The following is a 26,659-nucleotide window of genomic DNA, read 5'->3' as shown; positions in this document are numbered from 1 at the left end:
TTACATATATTAGGCCACTAGTTTTCTGGTTTGGATTGTTTTACATTTGTCATTTCAAGGCCTTTTATAGGTGACTATGCAATATGGACTTTGCTCATTGTTGAAGACGGCACGGTGAACTATTGTTGTTAATTTCTGTGTCATTTGGTCTCTTGTGAAGAGTTTTCTCATTGGCAATCATACCACATCTCCTTTTTTATATCATATTATGGAACAAAACATAAAATTTTTACTTAAATCTGACAATTGAAGTCCAGTAACTCATGAATGAAAAAGACAGAAAATTAAAAAAATCTAAAGGGAGCTTCCTTTATCAGCCCCAACAATAATGTCAAGATTTAAGGAAATCAATTCAGGCATATTGGAGAAAGTGAGGGCTATGTGAAAATAAGCTGCAAAAGTTAAATTAGAGAAGGAGCTATCTTCTGTCAATCCTAATGTGTTAAAATTACATGATAAATTTTGAGTTATAGTACCAAGTGTTGATGGATGAATGGATGTACATTGGTACATCATAATACAGTCTTTGACGGGGCGTAAACAAATTGCCATAGTCTCATAATCCTCCACATGAACAGTCAAAATCAAAATGACCGTATTATATATGTGGATAATGAGTTTCTCACAACATAGAAGCATACAAACCAATATGAAATCTTATGACATTTCTTACCCTAATAAAATCTGGACTGTCTGGTTCAAACTGTATGCATGCTCGCTCTAATATATATATGTAGTTCTTTTCATGCAATATATTCTAAAACGATAATAGATATTTTAATTTTTATTATCCAGGAACAACATTCAACATAACTATTTCCCTGAAATCACAATACATTACACGATGATTCATTTAACAGGTGAAAACAGTTAAGGGCATACGATACAGTTTTGATCCCGTAATGAAATTTTGATGAAAATTTGCATGTAGGCTATTTTTTACCTGATTAAATCAAATATGCAATAAAAAATATACCATCATGTGCTACTTTTTGAGTAAATTGAGGTTGAAATTTCAGATATTTCCTCAAAATTCGGATTTGTGGACGTATTTTTCCTTTTGACAGAAATACATAACTTTTTTGTTTTAAAAGATAAACACAAGCTGTTTTTTGTTAAATTATTTGTAATTTCTGTTTTATATAAATGTTCTATAAATTTGTACATTTTATTTTTACAAATAATGGACCATCATCCAAACATCTGTGATGTGATGGATGAAGGTCATTATACGAGGAAGCCAAGGGCTTCCGAGGGTTAATAGTGAACCTTTTATTATGTGCCAGCCACACGCCTATTTTACAGTTGAGTGATTTTTTGTATGTCCAGGTAGTATATAAGGCCAGGTGACCTGAGTAGTATCCTCTTTTATTTTGAGGCAAACAGTAAAATCTCCAGTGTAAATGGGTAGTAACACGACCAGTATTTGCATTTATATCAAACCTCATCGGGAATGGGTTTTCACTAGGGAGGGTACTATTAACCCTCGGAAGCCCTTGGCTTCCTCATATAATGACCTTCATCCATCACATCACAGATGTTTGGATGATGGTCCATTATATATCATAACCCGGGCTTGACTCGTGTTAATAGTGAACTCTTTACAGCCAAAAATGCAAATACCAACAAGAACAACAAGAACATCAATCACCATAACCAAACAATTGGTCTCTCATACTTTAACAAGTATCTATGTATGAGCCTAAATCATATCAAAGTATTTAACTGCAGATAAAAAGAAAATTCATCTGTCTCCATACATGTATATCACTTGTACGAAAGAGAATACACAATCACCAATATGTCTATCTACTATCTTTTTATTCCATGTGTTAGATGTTTCTGTTTTCATACCAAAATCATAAACAGTCTCTATTATCTATTAATACCAAATATAAAACATCCTCTAGTAGAAAACCTAACTACCACTCTACATAATATGTACATGTAGTAGATCATAAATTATCACATTTTGTCTCAATAACATTACTCCAAAACTACCCAGAATTGCAATGACTATCATGAAATAATAGAATATTTCTTTGTTTTGTGGAATAAAGACATAAGCTTCATAATAACTTTTATTATGTTCAAAAACAAAAATCTGTTACAATCTTCAGAAAACAATTAATACTCTATAAAGTTCACTTTAAAATGCCTCTCACATGTAACAAATTAACACTGTTGTTTTCTCATTATTCTTAAATTATCACATTTTCTCTATGCTTCTTCTCAAACGTTCTCGAAATTTAATGCTATTGACTAAAACTGTTCGATTCAACTCCAAATGTCAGCAAACTCCTGTTGCAAAAAACCAAATGGAATGTCCAAAAACCATTCATCTCGCAGAAATGCTAGATACATCATAACATGTACGTAGAAAAACCATAGCTGATCCTCCTGGTCCACCATACAGTTCCTGTAAACCACTAGCTATAAATAAGAATTAAATACTGTTTCAGTATATGATGGCAATGGAGTTTCAATATCTTTAAAATAAAACTTTTGAAAAGTGTAAGCTGACCTCCAGTTAGCAGTTTTTAATATATCATTCAGTGAAATTCCAGCTTGTTTAGCAGCTGAAGTTGAAGCACTACGATATGAGTGTGCCTTAAATTTGTTTATATCAATTCCTGCATTACCTAACACTATTTTCAACCAACGAGCAATAGTTGAAGTTGTAACACGTTTGAATGTTCTAAAAGAAATGAATAAATTTTCACTTTTTTGAACATCCTTTGTCCGTAAAATATAATGTTTAATACATCTAACAGGACAAATATCCTGTTTTTGATATTTATGTATGATAACATCCAAATTAGATTTGTTTGGTTTAGTTGTTTTTAGTAAAACTGGTATCTTAAAAATCAAAGAATTGTCTGTTACAATACAAATCTCAGATCTAAATTAACAAGTGTTTGTGATCTTTGAGCTGATGACAATGCAAATAAAGCAATGCATTTCAGAGTTAACATTTTTAGAGATAAATTCTCATTTGGATATAATTGTGATAAGTACTTCAAAACTGTACCAACATTCCATGTAAATGTATATCTAGGTAAAGACGGCCTTAAATTAAAAATGCCTTTCATAAATCTAGTTATGTGTTTATCTTTTGCTAATTCAGCCATACCCATTAATGTCAGAGTCTGACAAATAGCTGATTTATGAGAATTAATACAGCTGTAAGATTTTTTGTTTTCATACAAAAAAGATAGATAATTCAAAATTTGTATCACAGATGGAGAAGTGGAATTAATTTGTTCTTTACTACACCACAAAATCCACTTCCTCCAAGCATATTCATACTGTTTATTGGTTGAATCTCTCCATGATTCGGAGAGAATTCTAACAGCTCTTTTTGAAAAGCCTTTATCAATGAGATATCGCCGGATACAATACAAGCGATAAGGAATAATCTTCGTTTGTTCATTGAATGTCTTTGACCATTGTGAGCCAAAGTTAATAGATCTGACCAATTTGGTAATTTTAGTGGAGTAGAAATTAATAATTCTAATAATTTTGGAAACCATGTTTGTGTGGTCCAAACAGGAGCTATAATTAATGCCTTCCTTACCTTGTCCTCTTCTATTTTCTGTAGGACTCTTGGCAACTGACTGAAAGGAGCAAAAATATATGGTAATAAATTACTCCAAGAGAGAGAAAATGCATCTGAAGCATAAGCTTCTGGATCAGGAAACCAACTAACATACTTTGGCAGTTGTTTGTTTAAACGAGACGCAAACAAATCAATCTCTGGGTTAAATAAACTTAAAGTCACTTTTTCAAAAACTGAACTATTTAGTTTCCACTCTGAAGAATCATTAAATTGTCTAGATAAATTATCTGGTTGTATATTTTGTTTTCCTGGGATATGTACCGCAGATATAAATACTTTTCTTTCAGTACTCCAAAACCAAATTTCTTTTGCAAGTTTTAAAAGCGATAATATTGATCCCCCTTGATTATTGATGTATGCAACCGCTACTGCGCTGTCTGTTCTAACACAAATATGACAATCTTTAACAGATCTACAAAGAGCCTGCAATGCCAAAATTATTGCTTTTAATTCTAACACATTAATATGATTCTGACATTCATCTATATTCCATCTACCTTGGGTACAATCTTTCTCAAATACTGCACCCCAACCTATCAACGACGCATCAGTTTGTAAATAAACTTTTGGAGGCTCTTGTCGAATTGGACAACCATTTTCTTTTTTAATATTTTGAATCCACCATAAAATCTCATTTTTACTCTCCACCGACAAAGACATATGAGCATTAAAATTTTTAAAAGATTTTTGTAAAGCTTTTGTTTTGTCAATGTCCAAATATCTATGCTGTAAATGTGCAAGTGTAATTGCATGATAAGATGAAGAATATAACCCAATTAATTGGGCAACCGTACGAATTTGTGTAATCTTCCTTTCAAACACTTTGTATGAAATTTCTATAATTTTTTGTATTTTATCTTCTGGTAAAAATACCTTGAACAAAACTGAATCAATAATGAATCCCAGAAACATTGTTCTTTGTGAAGGTATAAAATTTGATTTCTCTATATTTATTGAAAAACCTAGTGAATCTATTAAATCATTTACAAAATGTGTGTTTCTTTTTGCTTGTTCGAAACAAAGTGCTTGTAATAGGGAATCATCAATATAAAAGAAAGAACTAATGCCTATCTGTCTCACATGTGAAAATACCACTTTCATGATTTTTGTAAATATTCTTGGAGCTGAAGCTATTCCGAATGGGAGACATTCAAAATTATATAATTTGTTATTCCACATAAATTTCAAATACTTTTTACTGTCTTCGTGTATCGCTACAGACCAATATGCCTCGGACAAATCCAGGCTTGTAAAAAATGCATTTCTAGAGATGCTTTTCAAAATAACTTCAAGAGTTTCTTGTTTAAAATGATAATACTGAATATAACTGTTTAATTTTTTCAGGTTAATAACTGGTCTAAATGTTCCATTTTTCTTTTTTACAAGAAAGAGATTTGAAATAAATTCACCTTTCTCATGGTGTGAAATTTTAATTGCTCCCTTTTTTAACATATCAGATACCTCTGTATCAACTAATCTTTCCTCATTTTTATTAAATTTTATAGGTCTTGGAATTATTTTCTGAACTGGTATCTCATCAAATTCTATTTTGTAACCAGTAATTGTTTCTAATACCCAACTATCTGATGTTAATTTTTTCCAATTTCTAATATGATATTTTAATTTACCAATGTTTAAGCCAACTTTTTCAACATGTTTACATGTAATACCAACCTTCAATTTTTTCTTCTGTATTGAGAATTCATCATGGGTTGCCTGTATGACCCTCTTGGGTAGCGGCTCTGCCCTCTGAAATTGCCTCTTGGGTTTGACATACCAAACCGGTACCCTCGCCGATAGGATCGGCCTCTGTAGTTTTTTGAACTGAAAGTTTTGTTTATCTTTTGTACATCATTAATCTCCCGAAGTCTTTTACTAATATCATCTCCAAAGAGTTTTTCACCCACGACCTCATTTCTGTTACACAATTGATGGAATTTACGTTCAATATGAGGCTTCAAATTCATTCTCCTTTTAATAGATAGCTCAAAATGCAAATTACACTGTATAGAAATAGCTCTTGAAATTAACTCTCTCATTGTCTTAATACAAGGATTTTTCCCTCGTAATAATTCCGCCACCTTAATCAAAGGGACCATGCCTGCCCCTGTTAGCTTTTGAATATTCTGAGAAATCAAATCCTCAGTCTTAGCTCTACGGGCTAAAAATTGCCAAATTTCTGGGTTGACAGGTGGTGGTACTAAAGCTTTACAATTGCTAGGTATCTTGCTATCCTTAGTCAAAGATGTAACATCCGACTTTTTCTTACAAATTTTTTCTATGACTGATGCTATCGAAGGGCTGACCTCAGAATCAAACCGTTCATCGTCCTCAAAAATTTTTGGCATTTCATAATCAAACTCCTCGTCTTCACTTTCAACGACAAGTTGTGTGGGATCAACATTACTCTCATGTTCAGACAAATCATCAGTTTCAAACAAATTGAAAACATTTTGGTCATTTTCGACCTCATTAATGTCATTATCTTCAAGTTCCTGTATAAAACTATGGGAGTCACTACTTGGACCTGCAGTACCACTACTATTGACATTTATTGCAGACACAATATTACTAGATAAGTCAGCAAATAATTGTTTCAGTAACTCATTTTGCTCGGCTTGAGCTTGTTTACTTTTAGAAGTTTTTCTGGGAGCCTTTGGCTTACTACAGCTAGCGGACGGTTCGTCCTGCGTAATTTGAATACTTCTTTTCAAAGGTGCTTTGCCTTTCTTATTTTTGCCTGGACCTTTTCCAGGTCCTTTTTCTGTAGGCACAACCACTGTTTTCTTATTAGTTTTTACGTTTGTACTCACAGTTTGTGAAATAGAATCTATATCCGGTTTATCTAAAACCTGAATGCACTCCGGTGTATTTGAAGCGTGATTCACACTTATATTTTCAGAAAACCCGGAGAAACTTGCGTCAAACTCATCCTCGGAAGCAAAAAGCTTCATAATCTCCTCATAGTTTCTTTCATCTTCAGATTCTGAAGAAGATGGTCTACGAGACCTTGCCATTTGAAAATCTATAGTATAGACACGTGTATCGATCAAACAGGGTCTGCTTGATACGTACTTAAATGCGTGCGGCCTTGAAATAAAAGAGGATACTACTCAGGTCACCTGGCCTTATATACTACCTGGACATACAAAAAATCACTCAACTGTAAAATAGGCGTGTGGCTGGCACATAATAAAAGGTTCACTATTAACCCGAGTCAAGCCCGGGTTATGATATATAATTCATATTTATCAAATGTTCATGAATGTAGAAAAAAAACGTCATTTTTTGCTGTATATTTATCAAATTTAAAATAATTGCACTATTGACTTTTTCATGAAAATTGGTACACATAATCTTCATACGTAATCAAACCAAATGTCATTTTAAAAAAGAAGGGTCCATGAACTCATTTTCAAGTTAAATCAGTTTGAATGATAAAAATCAGTCGAAAACTGCATCTTTTCCCGATAAGTCACAGTTTGACGTCGCGAAAATAACAATTTACGTTAGCAACGTCATTACTTCCCCTGTTACTGTATCGTATGCCCTTAATAGCATTGACTGTTTTATTAATTTACCTATGAAAATATATATATAGGAGAGGATGTTGATCCAAAAGTACTGTGTTATTCAAACTTGGCAATTTAGTTGATTGTTTTACTGTGAATTTGGAAAATGTTTTGATTGGTTGATTAGTTGATTGATTGGTTGATTAATTGATTGATTGATTGATTGATTGATTTCAGCACTACTGTGCTACTTCGTGGCAGTCAGTTTTTCTGTTTGTTTTTTTTGTGGAGGAAGCCAAAATGTTTTAATTGATTGATTTATGTTTAATGCCACTTTTAGCACTACTGTGCTATTTTGTAGCAATCAGTTTTTATTGGTGGAGGTAGCCAGATTCCCTGGAGAGAACCAGTTACCTTTGGTATGAAAACTGACAATTGTAGTTAATTAAGATTAGATTCAGACAAACGTGACATGTGCAGGATTCAAACTCACAACCTCAGTGTTTACAGGCTAGTGATACAGTAGTTTGAATACTCAAACCATGCTCTAACCTTTCATCATACCAAATGCTAAATGTTTTACCATACTAGTTTAAATTCAACTGTACAAACAGATCAGAATTTTATTATGGTGTAGATTTCCATAAAACCTTCATTTTTCATGTCAGTGGACGAAAAAAGATAAATATGAGTCAATGACAGTTGATTCCTTACTTTCCGAAATAATTGTTTTTTAGTTGCAATTTCATATTTTGATTAAGTAATGTTCACAGTTTCGTGTTTAAAGTGTACATTTCTTTAAATTAGAAAAAAGAAATACATTTTTTTAAATCAAAAAAGAAATTACAAATAAAGATTCTACTAACAAAGTTTATCAAGCATCCTTGAAGGAAACGGGGCCAAAAGACGCAGAGCATTAACCTATAAAAGTTGTCTGAGAGCATTTGTAATAAAGGATGTTCGCTACTCGGTTTCAAAATAACAAGCTTTTTAAAACACTGTTATAAATTGATAGTATATAATTAAAGGAACCATAAAGGCAGAAAAAATGAAGGGTCTGTGAGCTTGCTTTCGAGATATAAACCATTGAAATTTGGCAGGAAATGATTCTCTCTAGATTTTTCATACATTTAACATCGGTACCTTTTTCCTTTCAAAAACAATGAAAAATTAACAAGGATTTTTTGAGATTTTCAAATATGGCTTTTAAAACTATATGTAATAAAAATATGAAAAGAAAAGTAGGGGTTAGCAGGCAAAACGTTCAATGGCATTTATACATAGATAAAACCAGAGGATTCAGAATATCTGGCAAAAATTTAAAAACAAGAGGAGCAAACATCCTTTATTCAAAAATAGGTATACTTTTTTTCTACTCTAAGAGTTGCTTATCCATTTTGGAAACTGAAGATGAATAGTTGCAGGAAAACATAGGGTAATTTTCATTTGCATAATCTTACAATAATTTTTTATTCTATTATCTAAAGATTGAGAACTTGTTGGTTTTTGAGGTATAATATTTCAATATTAAATGTTATAACGTCAACTAATGTTTCTATCTTATTAAAAAACTAGAGGCTCTAAAGAGCCTGTGTCGCTCACCTTGGTCTATGTCTATTTTGGTCATGTTGACTTATTTGTAGATCTTACTTTGCTGAACATTATTGCTGTTTACAGTTTATCTCTATCTATAATAATATTCAAGATAATAACCAAAAGCTGCAAAATTTTCTTAAAATTACCAATTCAGGGGCAGCAACCCAACAACGGGTTGCCTGATTGGTCTGAAAATTTCAGGGCAGATAGATCTTGACCTAATGAACAATTTTATCCTCATCAGATTTGCTCTAAATGCTTTGGTTTCAGAGATATGAGCCAAAAACTGCATTTTACCCTATGTACTATTTTTTAGCCATGTCGGCCATCTTGGTTCGCGGGCGGGGTCATCGGACACATTTTTTAAACTAGATACCCTAATGATGATTGTGGACAAGTTTGGTTAAATTTATCTTAGTAGTTTCAGAGGAGAAGATTTTTGTAAAAAATAACAAAAATTTACGAAAAATGGTTTAAAATTGACTATAAAGGGCAATAACTCCTTAAGGGGTCAACTGACCATTTTGGTCAAGTTTGACTTATTTGTAGATCTTACTTTGCTGAACATTATTGCTGTTTACAGTTTATCTCGATCTATAATAATATTCAAGATAATAACCAATAAAATGCTCCGCTGGGGCGCAGCTTGATACGACCGCAGAGGTCGAACCCTGAACAGTTGGGGCAAGTATGGACACAACATTCAAGCTTGATACACCACTGAATTTGGATTGTAATTAAATATTTGACACAGCATAGGTTTCTGACACAGAATAAATGTGGTCTAAGAACTTAAAAAATTTTAATTTATCTATTCAAACCATATCATTATTATTTGCTTTTATATATAAATCAGTAATAACCAATTTAAAATGGAAAATTCTAAAGAAAAAAAAGGAAAAAAAAATCCCCCCCCCAAATTTTTTGAACCCCCTTATGATTCATCACCCCCAAACTCAATCCCAGCCTTCCCTTTGTGGTATGGTACCTTGCAGTACACATACATGTGATGGACTGTGAAACTAAGATCAGGAGTTTGGGAGATTAGGACTCAGATCAGGAGGTTTTTAATCTACATAAATTCTGTCGTAAATGTAACCGTGTGCTGTAGAAATTGTCTGTTAAAGTGTGTTTCCTTCAACTTTCCATCCAAATGTATTATGTTTATAGTACCCTTGTACTTATAAATTTTCTCTATCTTTTTGAACTTTCAACTTGTTCAATCTAACATTCTTCTTTTTTAGTATGTTCTTTAAATTTTTTAGGTCATATCTTTTTTACCATTATTCATTGCAATCAAAACATTTGCTTATCTATCTGCAAGTAGATCTTTTATTTTTATCTTTATGCAAGTAGATCTTTTATTTTTATCTTTATGTTAGTTGATTTTTAATGCATGATAAGTAACCCATTCAAGCTGAACTCATGGGTCATAGTTATTATATAAATTTCAATTTAAGCCTTGAAAGGAAGTATAGAACCCTCAAATAATTTTCAAATTATTATTTTTTTATTTGTCCTAAGACATTTAAAATCATTTAATTACCATCCTTTTATGATTATTTGTTCAATTTATATTTTATTTATATTCTTTTAAAAATTTACATTATTTAAAGGAAAGTAACTTAAAACAGGATAAATCAAGGGAAGTAACCCAACATTCATTTTAAATAAACAAAGTTTTATTACACAACGGCAGTTAGCCTGAGGTAAAAATCGTTGATTACCTGTATGTTTGACACCCAAGGTGACAAGTGAAGCCATATAATTATGCATGTTAATTGATTTACAGGTAAAATATAACTTCAGTAATGTCAGTTACACCAGATATGTTGGGCTGAAATTTTTCATTCATGAAATATTTCATACACGGGATTTTTTTGTCTTCAACGGGAGGTCCGGAGTAGACCCCTGAAAACGGGATTATTGTACTCCCATCGGGAGGTTCACATGTATAAGTACAATTTCAGAGAGATCCATACACTTGAACACAAGTTATTGTCTGGAAACTTGAAAAATGCTTGTTTTTTGTCCCTTTTTGGCCCCAAATTCCTAAACATTTAGGGCAATTACCCCCAAACTCAAACCCAGCTTTCCCTTTGTGATATGGAACTTTGCAGTACAATTTCATAAAGATCCATACACTTACACACAAGTTATTGTCCTGAAACTAGAAAAATGCTTGTTTTTTTTGCCCCTTTATGGCCCCTAATTCCTCAAATTTCTAGGGAATTACCCCCAAAATCAATCCCAGCCTTCCCTTTATGGTATGATACCTTGCAGTTCAATTTCAGGGAGATCCATACACTTGAACACAAGTTATTGTCTGGAAACTAGAAAAATGCTTATTTTTGGCCCCTTATTCCTAAACATTGTGGGCAATTACCCCCAAAAATCAATTCCAGCTTTCCCTTTGTGATATGGAACCTTGTAGTACAATTTCATAAAGATCCATACACTTACACACAAGTTATTGTCATGAAACTAGAAAAATGCTTGTTTTTTGCCCCTTTTTGGCCCTTAATTCCAAAAATTTAGAGGAAATTACCCCCAAAATCAATCCCAGCATTCCCTTTGTGATATGGAACCTTGTAGTACAATTTCATAAAGATCCATACACTTACACACAAGTTATGGTCATGAAACTAGAAAAATGCTTGTTTTTTGCCCCTTTTTGGCCTCTAATTCCTAAAATTTGGAGGCAATTACCCCCAAAATCTATCCCAGCATTCCCTTTGTGATTTGGAACCTTGTGGTACAATGTCAGAGAGATCCATACACTAACACACAAGTTATGTCTGGAAGTTACAAAAATGCTTATTTTTGGCCCCTTTTTGGCCCCTAATTCCTTAACTGTTGGTACCATAACCCCCAAAATCAATCCCCACCTTCCTTTTGTGGTATTGAACCTTATGGTAAAATTTCATAGAGATCCATTCCCTAAAACTAAAGTTAGAGTGCGAAAACCAATGTGTCTTCGGACAACGACGACGACGACAACGACGCCAACGTCATACCAATATACGACCACAAAATTTTTTTTGCGGTCGTATAAAAACGGTAAAATTTCCATAAAATTACCAATTCAGGGGCAGCTAACCCAACAACGGGTTACCTGATTGGTCTGAAAATTTCAGGGCAGATAGATCTTGACCTAATGAACAATTTTATCCTCATCAGATTTGCTCTAAATGCTTTGGTTTCAGAGATATGAGCCAAAAACTGCATTTTACCCTATGTACTATTTTTTAGCCATGTCGGACATCTTGGTTTGCGGGCGGGGTCATCGGACACATTTTTTAAACTAGATACCCTAATGATGATTGTGGACAAGTTTGGTTAAATTTGTCTTCGTAGTTTCAGAGGAGAAGATTTTTGTAAAAGATTACAAAAATTTACGAAAAAATGGTTAAAAATTGACTATAAAGGGCAATAACTCCTTAAGGCTTAAGGGGTCAACTGACCATTTTGGTCAAGTTTGACTTATTTGTAGATCTTACTTTGCTGAACATTATTGCTGTTTACAGTTTATCTCTATCTATAATAATATTCAAGATAATAACCAAAAACGGCAAAATTTCCTTAAAATAACCAATTCAGGGGCAGCAACCCAACAACAGGTTGTCTGATTTGTCTGAAAATTTCAGGGCAGATAGATCTTGACCTGATAAACAATTTTAACCCCTGTCAGATTTGCTCTAAATGCTTTGGTTTCAGAGATATAAGCCAAAATCTACATTTTACCCCTATGTTCTATTTTTAGCCATGGCGGCCATCTTGGTTGGTTGGTTGGGTCACCGGACACATTTTTTAAACTAGATACCCCAATGATGATTGTGGCCAAGTTTGGTCAAATTTGGCCCAGTAGTTTCAGAGAAGAAGATTTTTGTAAAAGTTAACGACGACGGACGACTGACGCCAAGTGATGAGAAAAGCTCACTTGGCCCTTTGGGCCAGGTGAGCAAAAAAGGATGATGTAGTGCATTGTTATTAAATATATAATATTTCATCAATTTCATATTTTCTAGAAAAGGTCATATTAAAATTTACTTTTCAGCTGCTGGGTTTGAGACCATTTCTATTCAAATTTGATAAGTGGCGATAATTTAAGGAAGATTGCCTGCACAGTTATAAGAAATAATCAAACATAATTTTATACTTGACATAGTAAAATAAAAAAAAAATGCCTTCTGAACCAGCCTCATAATTTAATTTATGGAACATTCCTTATACAGTTTGTCCTAGTCCTATATAATAACCTCAAGATGATCTGTTTCAAACATTTTTGGCATTATAACTTTCCGAACTTCATTTGTACTGTACATCTGACATGCTCTCTGTTTTTCATCTGACGTTGCAGGTCTCAGACTACCATCCGTGTCCCTCACTGTCACATGTCTATCCTGAATAAAACATAAGTACTACATATAACAGGCTATTATTTAAACTTGGAATTATTTTTGATTATGGAATTTGCATAATTTCTTGTGTTTGAAATTTTTAATAAATTCCATGTTTATTTGGACTTTAATGTTCTGTGCTGCGCACAACACTTTCTATTACAAAGAAGATAGTACATTTTCAATAGAATGTACTGTGCTGCGCACAACACTATCTATACAAAATACATTGTATGAGAAGTGTTATGAACCGCTCAAAACATTATAATACCAAATAAACATGGAATTTATTAAAAATTTCAAGCACAAGAAATTATGCAAATTCCATAATTGAAAATAATTCCAAGTTCAAATAATAGCCTGTTATATGCATAACTAATTCATATTTCAAAATACAAATTTACAAATTTATCCTTCAATTAACATACCCAATCTTAACTTGCACCAGCAACATGACAGGTGCCACATGCAAAGCATGAATTGCTTACACTTCGAGAGCACCTCAGTTCACTCCCAGTATTTGGTGGGGTTGTGTTGCTCTGTCTTTAGTTTCCTATGTAGTTTTTTGCAGACTTGTTTTTCGTTTCGTCATTTTCATCTCAGCCATGGCATTTCAAGTTTATCTTCAACTTATGACTTTTGAATGTCTTCTTGGTGTTTCTGCCTCCTTTAAGTCTGATTCTAATGGACTTCCCCTTTTTTAATTAACCTTGGAGTTCTGTATTTATCTATTTTTAACTATAATACAAACCTATTTTTAGTCCCATACTAATGTCTATAAATACATATTTGAAGTATAAAAGATTTGCTATCTCTGGATCTAACCTAACCTACCAATATAGTCTAACAGATAACTATCTCTAGATCTAACCTAATGTTGGTTGATATTGTTTAATTTTTGTCAGTTTTTATCGACTTCTCATTTTTTTAATTTACCTTGTGGAGTTCTGTATTCTTGTTATACATTTTTTCTTAACTTACTCTGTCTTTAAGTCCCATACTAATGTCTGTGAAGACAAATTTGAAGTCTAAAAGATTAGCTATCTCAGGATCTTGACCAAACACTTGATCCACTGGTTCATCAGCCTTCATTACTGGTGGCATCTGTAGTTTGTACACTGCCTTTCTTATGGCTTTCAAATGCATCTGAAAAGAAAAAATTGTTAATTGTGAAGTACTGTAAAAAATGAAAACAACACTTACCTTCATGAGGAACGTTCAAAGCCAAATATTTGAAAGCCAAGGATTTATGAGAACTGAAACATTTGAAGAGCTATATGACCAAAAAGGACCTAAAAATATAGCCAAATCCATCTAAGATAAACTTTGCCTGAGGGAGCTGAAACCTTAGTTTCTTTATAACTTAAAAATTTATAAACGGACAATTTTAGAAAGGTTTGTTATAAATCATGTCAGTACAGAAGTACTGACTACTGAGCTGATAATACCCTCTGGGACTGATAGTCCACCAGCAGAGGTATCGACCCAGTGCTGTATAAAAATGAAAACAACAAGTTATAAATTTCATGCATCTGAAGTGCTTTTCTGGATATACCTTCATCAGGAACGCTCAAAGTCAAAAATTTGAAAGCCAAGAATGTATTAGAACTGGAAGAGTTGAAGAGATATATGACCAAAATGGACTTTAAAAAATAGCCAAATCCATCTAAGGTCAACTTTGCCTGAGGGAGTTGACACCTTAGTTTTTACATAATTTAAGAATTTCATTAATTTACCCAATCGAATTATTTGCATTAATAAAAACCTCGCAATAATTTCTGAAATTACAGTACACAGTTAGTTTTGAGTATTGCACAAGGTCATGACAGTAACGTAATAAGATCACCCTTAAGCATGTTAAGGGCCAGGTGAGCTAAAAAAAAAAAAGGTATAAAAAATAGTTTCTCTTCATTTAGGTAATTTGTTATTAACAGCAGATCTTGGGTGTTCTCATGTTAATTTATTTGCAACTTTTCCAGATTTAGGGTGATCAAAGCTCAACGAATTGTATAGCCACTTAAATTGTCTATTGTTGAAGAAAGTCATAACTGTAAGTTGACTTAAATATATCTTTGAAGTTCTCATGTGTCTTTTGTTTGCTGTCTCAATGACATATTTCCAACATCTCACTTATTCATATTCAAATTAAAATGGGAAAATTTTTTAAATTACATCAAAAAGACCTACGTATACAGGCGGAAACCCAGTTGAAATTAAACAAAAGAAATGGAACTCTTTGTTAGAAGGTAAAAAAGGCCAAGTTGGTAAATTTGAATTGTTTACATCTGTTTCCATGGGCTTTAAAAGTTTAATGAATGTGCCTAATTTAGGATTTTATGCATCTTATGTATTTGTTTTTTATCTTGAATTATTGTATGGAGCTTCGAGATATTTGTAAACTTTTCAATTATAGACAAATTTTCACAAAACAGTGGATTGTGGTAGGTGAAAATTCATGTGGATCTTTTTTGTGCATAAGCATAAATTCCGCCGCAAAAATTCCAAAGAAAGATAATAGATTGATCTCTTTAAAGCATTAATTTGCATCTCTGCCCCCTGACGGCAGTTTTTGGGGAAAAAATCCCCAAAATAGGCAATAATTTCATCGAAAAGAGAAAGTCGAGTACACCTTTTTATGTTCAGGCTTGTTTGAGTTGACTATTCTGTCTTGAAAACATATAAAAGAAAAGTATTTGGTACATCATCTCGCTTCAGATTCTATTATTTTTATATATTTAGGCTCTAGGTTGATACAATAACATTAAAATTTACCGTACTAAAAGATGAAATATATGGGTCAAGTGAAATACCTTTTTAATGAGTCATAACAACAGAGTAGGTGTGTTCAAATAACAAATTTTTACTAAAAGTACTTGACAACAGACTTTTCAGGTGGATCTTAAAAATGCATAACTTAAAAAAAACTTCATTTTTTCTGTGTGTTATCTAGGGTAATTAGTCATCAATCTCTGAAAATCTTTAGAGTGCCCTTCCACAAAATATTTAATCAGAATTTTTTTAAATATTTTTTAACTTTCAAAAATTCCCCCATGACAACCAATCAGACAATAGTTTTAAGTTGACCAAATGCATAAAAGTACATTAAATGATGCTCAATAGCTAGTAGATACATTTGTCTTTTAAAATACAAATGGAATATAAGGATCGTAATGACGCTATGTGGATAAATTTAACGGCTTTCAAGAGCTTATTGACAGCGCGTCATCACTACAATGGCTTCCATTTTTACGATTATAATAAGGTGGCGTAATGGGGAGATAATTTTAACGAAGTAGAATCCTGACTGTATAAATATTCAGAAAAAAATTAACCTTTCACCACTTTGCCATATTTATAAGTAAATTAAAGTATTTTCACAAAGGATGACATATATACATGATATAAATTTACTTCAAAAGTATATACATTGTACAAAAATAAAATTAATGCAAATCCAGAATGCAAATTTTAAGTTAACATGTTGTGCAATTATTTTCAGCTAAAAATGCTTCAATAATGCATATAACTACAAGCATATAAAATAATTGTGCATATATGATTCATATTGCTTTAAATTCACAACATCTCTGTCTAATTCTAAAATGTCATATGCTTACTATGCATTATGGGTTTTGCTCATTTGTTGAAGGCAGTACAGTTACCTATATTTGTTAACTTCTAACTTTTGGTCTCCGGTGGAGAGTTATCTAATAAACGTATTTACACTTTTGGTATTTAGCTGAATTTTGTCTCTGAATGACCTTAGATCTGTCTCCGAATAACCTTCTGACGTCAAGCAACAATCACTTTTTAATTATGACGTCAAATTTTTTAAATTGTGATGTCAAATTTTACGGGAACTTGTGTGAATTTAAGTAATGGCGGACAAATTTGCATACAAGTGTAAATACGTCTATTGGTAATCATACCACATCTTTTTATATCATAATGAATGTGTGTCAATAAAAATATAAAGAATGAACTTTGACCTTTTTCACACATGACCTGTCAGTATAAAATATGTATAAGTTCTAATTCTAAACCGTTTCAAGTATTCACCTCTTCCAGTTGTTCATCTGTAACTAAAGCAAATGTAGGTTTCTTCCCTTTTGATGTTAAATTAAATGAAAACACTTTGGCCATATCAAAGCCAGTCATCTGTTTCAGTATTGTCTGAACTCTTTCTTGGAGAAATACTGGTAAAGGATCTTTGTTGTGTAAGCTAGCAGACTTTCCAGGGGGACTGCTTGCACCTATTTATGAAAAAAATATATAGTATGAACAATCAAGGACATCATTGAAGCAATATTGAAAATAGTTATTTCAAAAAAATAAGCGGTTATTTGGGTTTTTTTTCTTCAAATAACAGATTGATTAATTGATTGTTGGTTGAATAACATCCAGTGGCAAATATTTAATGCATGTTTATATTGTATCGTAGATCAAATTTATTTGTTCAGTGTATATTCACTGGTGTTAATATGTCTTTTGATTGAGTTATGCCATTTCAATTGATATTTTATAGTGTGTCTTTCTATGTTGTGATGTTACACTATGTTTCAGATAAGGGTGAAGGTTTGGTACCATTAAAACGTTTAAACCCGCTGCAATTGTTTGCACCTGTCCAAAGTCAGGAATCTGGTGTTCAGTAGTTGTCGTTTGTTGATGTGGTTCATAAGTGTTTCTCGTTTCTCGCTTTTTATATAGATTAGACCGTTGGTTTTCCCGTTTGAATGGTTTTACACTAGTAATTTTTGGGGCCCTTTATAGCTTGCTGTTTGGTGTGAGCCAAGGCTGTGTGTTGAAGACCGTACTTTGACCTATAATGGTTTACTTTTATAAATTGTGACTTGGATGGAGAGTTGTCTCATTGCCACTCATACCACATCTTCTTATATCTAATTAGGACGAGAACAAATTAACAATACATGTAAATATAACAGGTAGTTTCTGTAATCAGTCAGGGGTACTACATGTACAAGTAATTAGTTTATTTACTAGAAGAAGTAAATATTAATATACTTATATAAGTAAATTTGTAGGGTACTTATACAAGTGTATTTTATTTACTTGTATAGGTAAATTATTTTTTGGCTTAGTTATGTCCCTTAGACATTCAGATTCTTTTACTTATACAAGTAAAAAAGTCATCCTATCTTGTTTTCTTGAATTTCTTAGGACTTCTTTGTTCTAATAGAATTTTTAATTGTCTGTCCTTGCAGATGTCTTTACTTATCATTTAAGTGTAATTTCATTGACAATGAAAATCTCATTTGTCTGTTATCTTCAGAACACTGCACATTTATAAGCCCCCAAGGGGCAATTTTTGAAGGCCTTGCGCAAATACTTAAGATATTTGCGCAATTAGTTTCTTTGTTGAATTAATGAGATGAATCATTGAACTTTAATAAAAAATTATGAGCTAACCTGAGAAAATTTGTTATAGGCATGTTTTTACATCTCAAAACTTGAGAATTTTTCGGGATTGTAAAAATAAATAAATGGGGAATGTGTCCATGGGACACAGATGATGCTCCCACATGCATAATAACGTTATAAAGGGACATAACTCATGAACTGTAAAAGTGACACTACCCAAATTTGTACTTGATCTGAGTTTTGTGGTAATAAGTATTGTGTATAAGTTTAACATTTGATTGAGGCAAACTGAAGTAAGAGAACGGAAACGAAAAATTCAGCAATTTTTCAATTTGTAAAGAGGCATAACTCTAGAACGGTAAAAGTGACCCCACCAAAATTCAAACTTGATCTGTGTTTTGTGGTAATAAGCATTGTGTATAAGTTTCATAACATTTGGTTGAGGCAAACTAAAGTTAGAGAATGGAATTGAAAAATTCAGCAATTTTTCCATTTGTAAAGAGGCATAACTCTAGAACGGTTAAAGTGACACCACCAAAATTCAAACTTGATCTGTGTTTTGTGGAATAAGCATTGTGTATAAGTTTCATAACATTTGGTTGAGGAAAACTAAAGTTAGAGAACGGAAACGAAAAATTCAGCAATTTTTCCATTTGTAAAGGGGCATAACTCTAGAACAGTAAAAGTGAGGCCACCCAAATTCAAACTTGACCTGTGTTTTGTGTTAATAAGCATTGTGTATAAGTTTCATAACATTTGGTTGAGGCAAACTAAAATTAGAGAACAGAAACCAATTTTGGGACGTACGAACTGACTCACGTACAAAATGTACGTACGTAAAGACGGACAAGGGTAAAACTTAATGCCCCCTCCGCAATGGCAGGGGCATAATTACTTATACAAGTAAATTTTTGAGAAAATTAAGGGGAGATTATTCAAACATTATAACTTACTTATATAAGTATATAATAATTTACTTCTTCAAGTAAATAAAGATTACTTGTACAAATAGTTGGGGATGACGGTCAAGAAATTCTGACTACCATTGGTAAATGAGGGTTTATTGGATAGGAACAGAAATTTAGTCTTGCAACAGGTCACCTACAGACAGCCCCCTAAAAGAGTTGCTGCAAGGGTTCATAACATGCAGAGAGTGTGGCATTCTCTTTCCACAAAGCACTGTAAATTCAGAATTATTGCGAGATTTTTATATTAATGCGAATAATGCGACTGGGTAAGTATCGCAAAAATAAGAACTCGCATTTTGATATCTGAAACATGTATCTGTACGCAGCTCTTCCTTAAATCACAATAATTAATCTCGCATTTCTGTCCATTCTTCAAAAATAGCAATAATAAATGCACGCAATAATTTCTGAATTTAAAGTATTGAATTAAGCGTCCCCATTCCCTGTCCGAAGAAGACCAAAATTACTATATTCCAAAAAAGGATGCCTTTTGAACTGATATATAGGTCCACATTGAAGTACAAAAGTTCTAAATTTTCATACACTCAGTATAAAGATATTGACAAATAAAACGCCTTACCATATAAAAAAATTCGTAAGGGTTCCACGGAACCCAGTGTCTCGCCTACTTTTTCTGCTAATCGCAGGCTCAACAAAAATGAGGAAGTAAATCAATAAAAATATTCCTCTTGATACTATCTTTTGATTGTAAGAAGCTTCTGTCCAAGTTTGGTAAAAATCCAGGATAGTTTATGAATCTAATAAATGTTTAAAAACATTAACTGCAGACTGAATGTAATGTTAACTGGAAGAAAAAAAAAATTTCCTTCTAGATACTAGCATTTGACCATAAACAAGCTTCTGTCCAAGTTTGGTACAAATCCAAAATAGTATAAGAAAGTTATTAAAATTTTAAAAACTTTAACCACAGAGTGAATGTGTTGTTTCCTGGCAGAAAATCTAAGTCCATTTAAAAGTAAAATACTGAAAAAATGGATTTATTTTTTTACAAAATTTCCTTCTAGATACTAGCTTTTGATCTTAAACAAGCTTCTGTCCAAGTTTGGTACAAATCCAAAATAGTATAAGAAAGTTATTAAAATTTTAAAAACTTTAACCACAGAGTGAATGTGTTGTTTCCTGGCAGAAAATCTGAGTCCATTTAAAAGTAAAATAAGGAAAAAATGGATTTTTTTTTTTACAAAATTTACTTCTGGATACTATCTTATGATCATAAACAAGCTTCTGTCCAAGTTTGGTAGAAACCCAGGATAGTTTAAGAAAGTTATTAAAATTTTAAAAACTTTAACCACAGAGTGAATGTAATATTTCCCGGCAGAAAAACTAAGTCCATTTATAAGTAAAATACGGAAAAAATGGAATTTTATTTTTTTTTAAATTTACTTCTGGATACTATCTTATGATCATAAACAAGCTTCTGTCCAAGTTTGGTAGAAATCCAGGATAGTTTATGAAAGTTATTAAAATTTCAAAAACTTTAACCACAGAGTGAATATTTGTGGACGCCGCCGACGACGACGACGACGACGCTGACGGAATGTAGGATCGCTATGTCTCGCTTTTTCGACTAAAGTCGAAGGCTCGACAATGAGCAAAGAGCATTGCAAGAAAGAATTATTTCTCAGTCAATTCTTTATATCTGGATCATGATAAATGAAGATTTACATTATAATACAGTATATTTGGTCTGTACCTAAATAACATTCTAAAGATGAGATCAGTAAAATGATACATACATGCAAGTTAAGGTGAACAAATGGAGTTATCCCTCTTTGTACTGGCTCTCTCCCCTCATGTTTTTATAATAAGTTCTTAATCATGTTTCTATATTTCTTCCTATAATCATTTTTAATTAAGGAATAACTGTAATATTTTTTCTGTCTATGAAGAAATAACATCAAAAATGTGGTGCACACTGAATAACGCGCGTAGCGGGTTATTTAACAGTGTGCACCACATTTTTTCTGTTATTTCGAATAGACAGAAAAAATATTACAATCATTCCTTATAATTTAATTCTAAATTCCATTTTTAAGGAGTAAATCGTGAAAAAACGTTGATAACGTCACGGTCACATGACAAAATTATGTCTATGAGCTGATAAACAAAATTTTCTCAGCCAATCAGAAGACGTGTTTCATCCAAAATTAAATTAATCACTAATAATCAGCATGTATATTTGATTGCACGAGTTGTTTGTGGGGATATATTGTATGAACTTTGTGATTTATATGCTCTATATGGGTCCTTTAATTAAGAATAAAGAAATCTAATTTGATTTGGTTTGATTTATAAGCTCTATAAAGCTATTGATCATGTGACATTCTTTTTTTTTTGCAGAGAATTACAATTCTAGCATTGTAATGCATCATTTCAATTAGATATATCGTAAACTGGATTGTAATTTTGTACTTTATAGTTGATCTTGTCCAAGACTGTCAAATTCATTAGTTTTTTTCTTTGTTGTTAGATGACAAGCATTACTTCATCTTGAGCTTGAAATACTGAGGAAAATGAAATACTGAAGAAAATTTTAGAAAATTTAGTTTTTGACCAATTTATTTGTTGGGTGTGTGTTGAAGAAGTTTTGTTAGTTCATGAATCTCTTATATGACTTCACAGTTTTTTTATAACACCTGATAAAGTATAACATGAATTAAACTAATCCAAATATGTTTACATATATATGAGATACAATAAAATTGAGAATGGAAATGGGGAATGTGTCAAAGAGACAACAACCCGACCATAGAACAGACAACAGCAGAAGGTCACCAACAGGTCTTCAATGCAGCGAGAAATTCCCGCACCCGGAGGCGTCCTTCAGCTTACCCCTAAACAAATATATATACTAGTTCAGTGATAATGAACGCCATACTAAACTCCAAATTGTACACAAGAAACTAAAATTAAAAATAATACAAGACTGACAAAGGCTAGAGGCTCCTGACTTGGGACAGGCGCAAAATTGCGGCGGGGTTAAACATGTTTATGAGATCTCAACCTTATTCAATTGATAATAACGAATCATTCAACATATTTAACTGAATTTAAAATGTCAAACTTTAAAGTCATATATTTATATTCTTTTATTTTGTTTTAACCCCTATTTCAGTCAGGGGAATTACTGAAATCAGTGATTTGTTGATCACTCATTTAAGTAGCAAATTAGAAATTCTGTGATTTTGTAGTTTTACCAAAATTTTAAACATACATGTACAGGTTTAAATTATATCTAACTATTAATAAAATTGAAAAAAATGAAACTTTTGCTTCTTTTAAGTAGCAAGGTTTATGCCTTTGATGCAATCATTCATCTGTAAATCCTATATTTGTTGAAAAATATGCTATAATGAAGCTTTACATAATAATCTAATACTTTCGTAACAGATTTTTCCCAGCATTGGTTAGTATTTTTCAAGGTTTCATCTTACAGATTATGTAATAAAATATTACTGTTCGCATCCAAAATTTCACTGTTCGACGGTGTTGAAATTAGTGGGGATAATTAAAATAATAATACTTAAAGAAGTGATGGTTTTGAAGAAACTAGAGGTATGATACTTAAACAAGTGATTTTCATGTCATTATCCCAGATTCAGTGTACAAGGTCATCACCTGACATGACTGGTCATCCTAACAACACAGATGTTGGTTCTGATAATTTTAGCAACATAATTAGTCCCTGGATCATTAGAAGTGTATTTTTAAAGCTACAATAAAATTAAATCACTTAGTCTAGTGATTTATTTGTACTACTTAAATGGGTGATTATTAAAGAAAGACAACTCTTACTTCCAACATATTTCTGAAAAAAAGTTACTTGAATCAGTGATTTCTTAATCACTCATTTAAGTAAGTCCCCTGACTGTATTTAATCAGTTTGTAGGTCCACTGTTTCATGATCACTAATAACATGAATAAGGATATTTTACAATTATAATTATTACATAAATTTTTCACCCAAAGAAAATTTGGTAATGGGAATAACACTTCTCTTCTAAACATTGAACCATTGAACTATACTATTTGCCTTTAGCACTACTAAACTGTAGTATTACATTGTATTTTGAAGAACATTAAAACCATTTAAAACAATTTGAACATTATTTGTTGAATAATGATAGTAAATTAAAGCATATCAGAGAATTCAGCGACAAATTAAAGCTGGTTAAAAGTTCAATAATTGTAACGGTAACCTTAAACTGTGTCATATATAGTTACGTTCGTAATTAATCAGTTCCTAACCCATAGCATTCCTGCAAATGGTGTCCAACTTACAATAACATTTTTGTAATTGTTTCGTTTTCAATGCCTACTTATAACTTATAATCAACTGCATAATAAATAATAGTTCAATCAAAATGAAAATATATACACTAGACATGTGCACAAGAACATTATACCCTCAGGCCATAATCTTGCCGGCGAAATGACAATTTAAGTCGCCAAAGAATTTTGAAAATCGCTAAATCTCGCCGGCCGACTGACTTCATAGCGAAGTCAAATCGCTATCAAAATCATTAAAGGGAGACAACTTGTGATTGACAAGTCTCACAGGTAAAAAAAATGGCGGCTGACAAGGAAAATCGAGATTTTTGAAACGACCCAGGACTAATACTGTCAACGATCAAATTAAATAAATACAACGGCGACTTTGAACATCCTCTGATATAACTTTCAAAACTGTTCAAACGGAAAACTGACCGTCTGTTTTAAGTTATCATTTTACGATAATTTTCATCTGAGGATGTTGCGTAATCACTCAGCTGATTTGTTTTACTTTTACAACTTACACGAGTCGATCAATTTTACTATTCGGTAGGTAAAAGGTTGGAATTAACGGTAGATTTATTATATTGATTGAATAAAATTGAAATATAAAAGGTAGAAAGACTGCTGATGGATAATGTGATGGCAAACGTACGACACTCGACCAGGTTGTGATCAGCAGTGGATTGTTTCTCACGACCTTTTCGTTGATATGGATGATATTTTTAAAAAATGATAGAAATTAGCTCTTTGTCGGATAATTAATATGCGATTGAAAAATATTTTCATTTATAGACTTACAATCTTTAACGATAATCTCAATTTACAACTAACATAATGTCCTGGACATTCAATAATGTTTTACAATATAATGACAAGTGGTGATACATGTATAAATTAAATTCCCAGTCATGTGAAATTCAACAGGAAAACTGGGAGTTATATTTTTTCTGGACTTTTAAAAATAAATTGAGGCAGATGCACATGAATTTAATGCATCATAATCATAATAATATCACTAGGCTACTCCCTCATGTCCCAATCAACAAATTTTATTTAGAACACAATGGTATTAATAAATAAATAACAACTAAATATTGTCTAAACCTTTTTACTAAGAACTTTCTATATATACATTGTGTACAATAACATATGAAAAAACTGCAAGTATATCTTTTATTGAATATAAAACAATTTCCGTAGTGATAAGCATGAAAACAAGATGCAACCGAAACGGTAATGGAATCTCACTTCTCCAAGAAATTGACCACTTCTCCCTTCTCTCTCTTGGAAGGAGAAGTCACTTCTCCCTCTTCAAAATCCTAGATTAGGCCCTGTACCCTAGGGGCTTGTTTATTGGGAGGGATGTGTTTTAACTGTCAATGAAGGTCGCTATCCTATATAAAATACCAAATAGGATAGCTACCGCTATTGACAGTAAAATTAAAATCCTCATCTGAACCCCTCTGGCTCTGTAAATTTTTATGCTGGTATTTAAAAATTGTAAACCAACTTAAATAAGTAATAAGGTGCATAATTAAACAACATAAAAAGTACTATGTTTAGATCCTTTACCAGCAGAGAAATTTCGATGCAACCATATCGTTCTTCTCAATAACCTTTGGAAAATTCTTAACTCATTAGGACAGGACATTTTCACATGTTTTTGCAGAGTTGTCTACCTTCTTCATTAAAACTAATAACGGAATCGAAAGAACAACGACGGACCGCAATAGACGTAATAAAACTCACAAATAAAAAAAGTTAAAATAAAACAAATTATCTAAATATCGTGGGAAGATAAAATAGTTTAAAAAGTTCATCACGAAGAAAACTTTTTGGTAAATAGTACTTTGAATTAAAATAATTGAAATAAAAGCACCTAGAGCAAGGATTTGTAGGTTAAATTTATTGTTGTTTGACGGTCCGGTGGCAAGTATTTCATCTTTTGTTCCTGTTCAGGACGAGAACAATAAATCTAGTTTTAAGAAGTACAAAATCATATTTTGCAAAAATCTAGCCTAGTTCATAAAAATGTTCTCTGAAACTGTTATAATGTCATTGTTTTCTAAGCGGGTCTGCCCGGATGTGGTCGATCCTTCATTTCTGTAGTTTTTAATTTTTGATCCAATTTTCTTTATCTTTAAATTTTCATAAAAAAATTCTTTGCATTAAATTCATCTGTAATTTTGTGATTTCTTCATTCTGCACATCCTTCAAGTTTCTGTAATTAACATAATAAAACATATTCTTTTATTTTCCACAGTATTTTCAGTTATACCATTTTGCATCCAACTATTCTCTATTCTTTATTTATTTTATTTGTTTAGTCAGTTATATTTCTCTATTCATTATTTTTTTGCCAATATTTTGTTTTCTGTCCCAACTAGATCCTCTTCTAAGACTGTTGACAATTTAACACGCACATTTGTTTAGTATGGTGGATGTAATTTTCAGCAAACAGAGTCATGCTTATGGCGGGGAACTAACTGCGCTCCCCTTTTCGTAGACTTGTTTCATTATTCGTAAAAGAAAGATACTATAATTAGTGGCAAGGTTCCTGTGCAAAAATATCATTTTTCATAATGGTGTGCTAGCAGTGTCATTATTTTGCTGCATAGTAACTTAGTTATTGCTACTCGATCACGACTTATTTGTTACTTATCACGAGAAATACAACAGAATTCATTAAAGTGGGAAAGAGACACGGAGGTTGTCACTATCTGCTTATTATTCCGAGCATTACTAATATTTTAGTTCATGCCCGATTTTTGTGGTATTCGTATTTCTTAAACTTAACTGTTTTCTGTGTAATGTTTTTTTGGCCAATGGATGGTCAAACAGAAAACACGAGAAGATAAACAAATTAAAGACTTAGTCTATAAAACAATG

The 26,659-nt window shown here is 32.1% G+C and overlaps 2 protein-coding genes across 2 annotated transcripts in view; both read right to left on the bottom strand.

Moving 5' to 3' along the window:
- Positions 1-25,455, bottom strand: part of LOC127720329 (28S ribosomal protein S22, mitochondrial-like) — a 30,278-nt gene extending 4,823 nt beyond the window's left edge. The window contains exons 1-5 of the mRNA XM_052226898.1: positions 25,343-25,455; positions 17,187-17,380; positions 14,109-14,273; positions 12,987-13,130; positions 674-757 (exon numbers count right to left, since the gene is read on the bottom strand). Coding sequence (XP_052082858.1) covers positions 674-757; positions 12,987-13,130; positions 14,109-14,273; positions 17,187-17,380; positions 25,343-25,421 — 666 coding nt within the window. The 5' untranslated portion in view covers positions 25,422-25,455. The remainder of the gene's footprint in view (positions 1-673; positions 758-12,986; positions 13,131-14,108; positions 14,274-17,186; positions 17,381-25,342) is intronic.
- LOC127720327 (uncharacterized) lies at positions 2,069-6,856 on the bottom strand. Its single transcript, XM_052226896.1, has 3 exons — positions 5,294-6,856; positions 3,578-3,617; positions 2,069-2,433 (listed from the first exon to the last, which is right to left on the bottom strand). Exon 1 carries the CDS (start codon positions 6,634-6,636, stop codon positions 5,296-5,298), a length of 1,341 nt encoding a protein of 446 aa, XP_052082856.1. The 5' UTR covers positions 6,637-6,856; the 3' UTR covers positions 2,069-2,433; positions 3,578-3,617; positions 5,294-5,295.
- Positions 25,456-26,659: the final 1,204 nt, after the last annotated feature.

The sequence above is a fragment of the Mytilus californianus genome, unplaced genomic scaffold, assembly GCF_021869535.1.
Source record: "Mytilus californianus isolate M0D057914Y unplaced genomic scaffold, xbMytCali1.0.p SCAF_11, whole genome shotgun sequence".
Classification (NCBI taxonomy): domain Eukaryota; kingdom Metazoa; phylum Mollusca; class Bivalvia; order Mytilida; family Mytilidae; genus Mytilus; species Mytilus californianus.
Note: the sequence above shows the minus strand (reverse complement) of the source record. Positions and strands in the feature narration are given on the sequence as shown.

Coding starts and splice junctions, on each gene's coding strand:
- LOC127720327 (XM_052226896.1), bottom strand. CDS start 6,636: ATGGCAAGGTCTCGTAGACCATCTTCTTCAGAATCTGAAGATGAAAGA.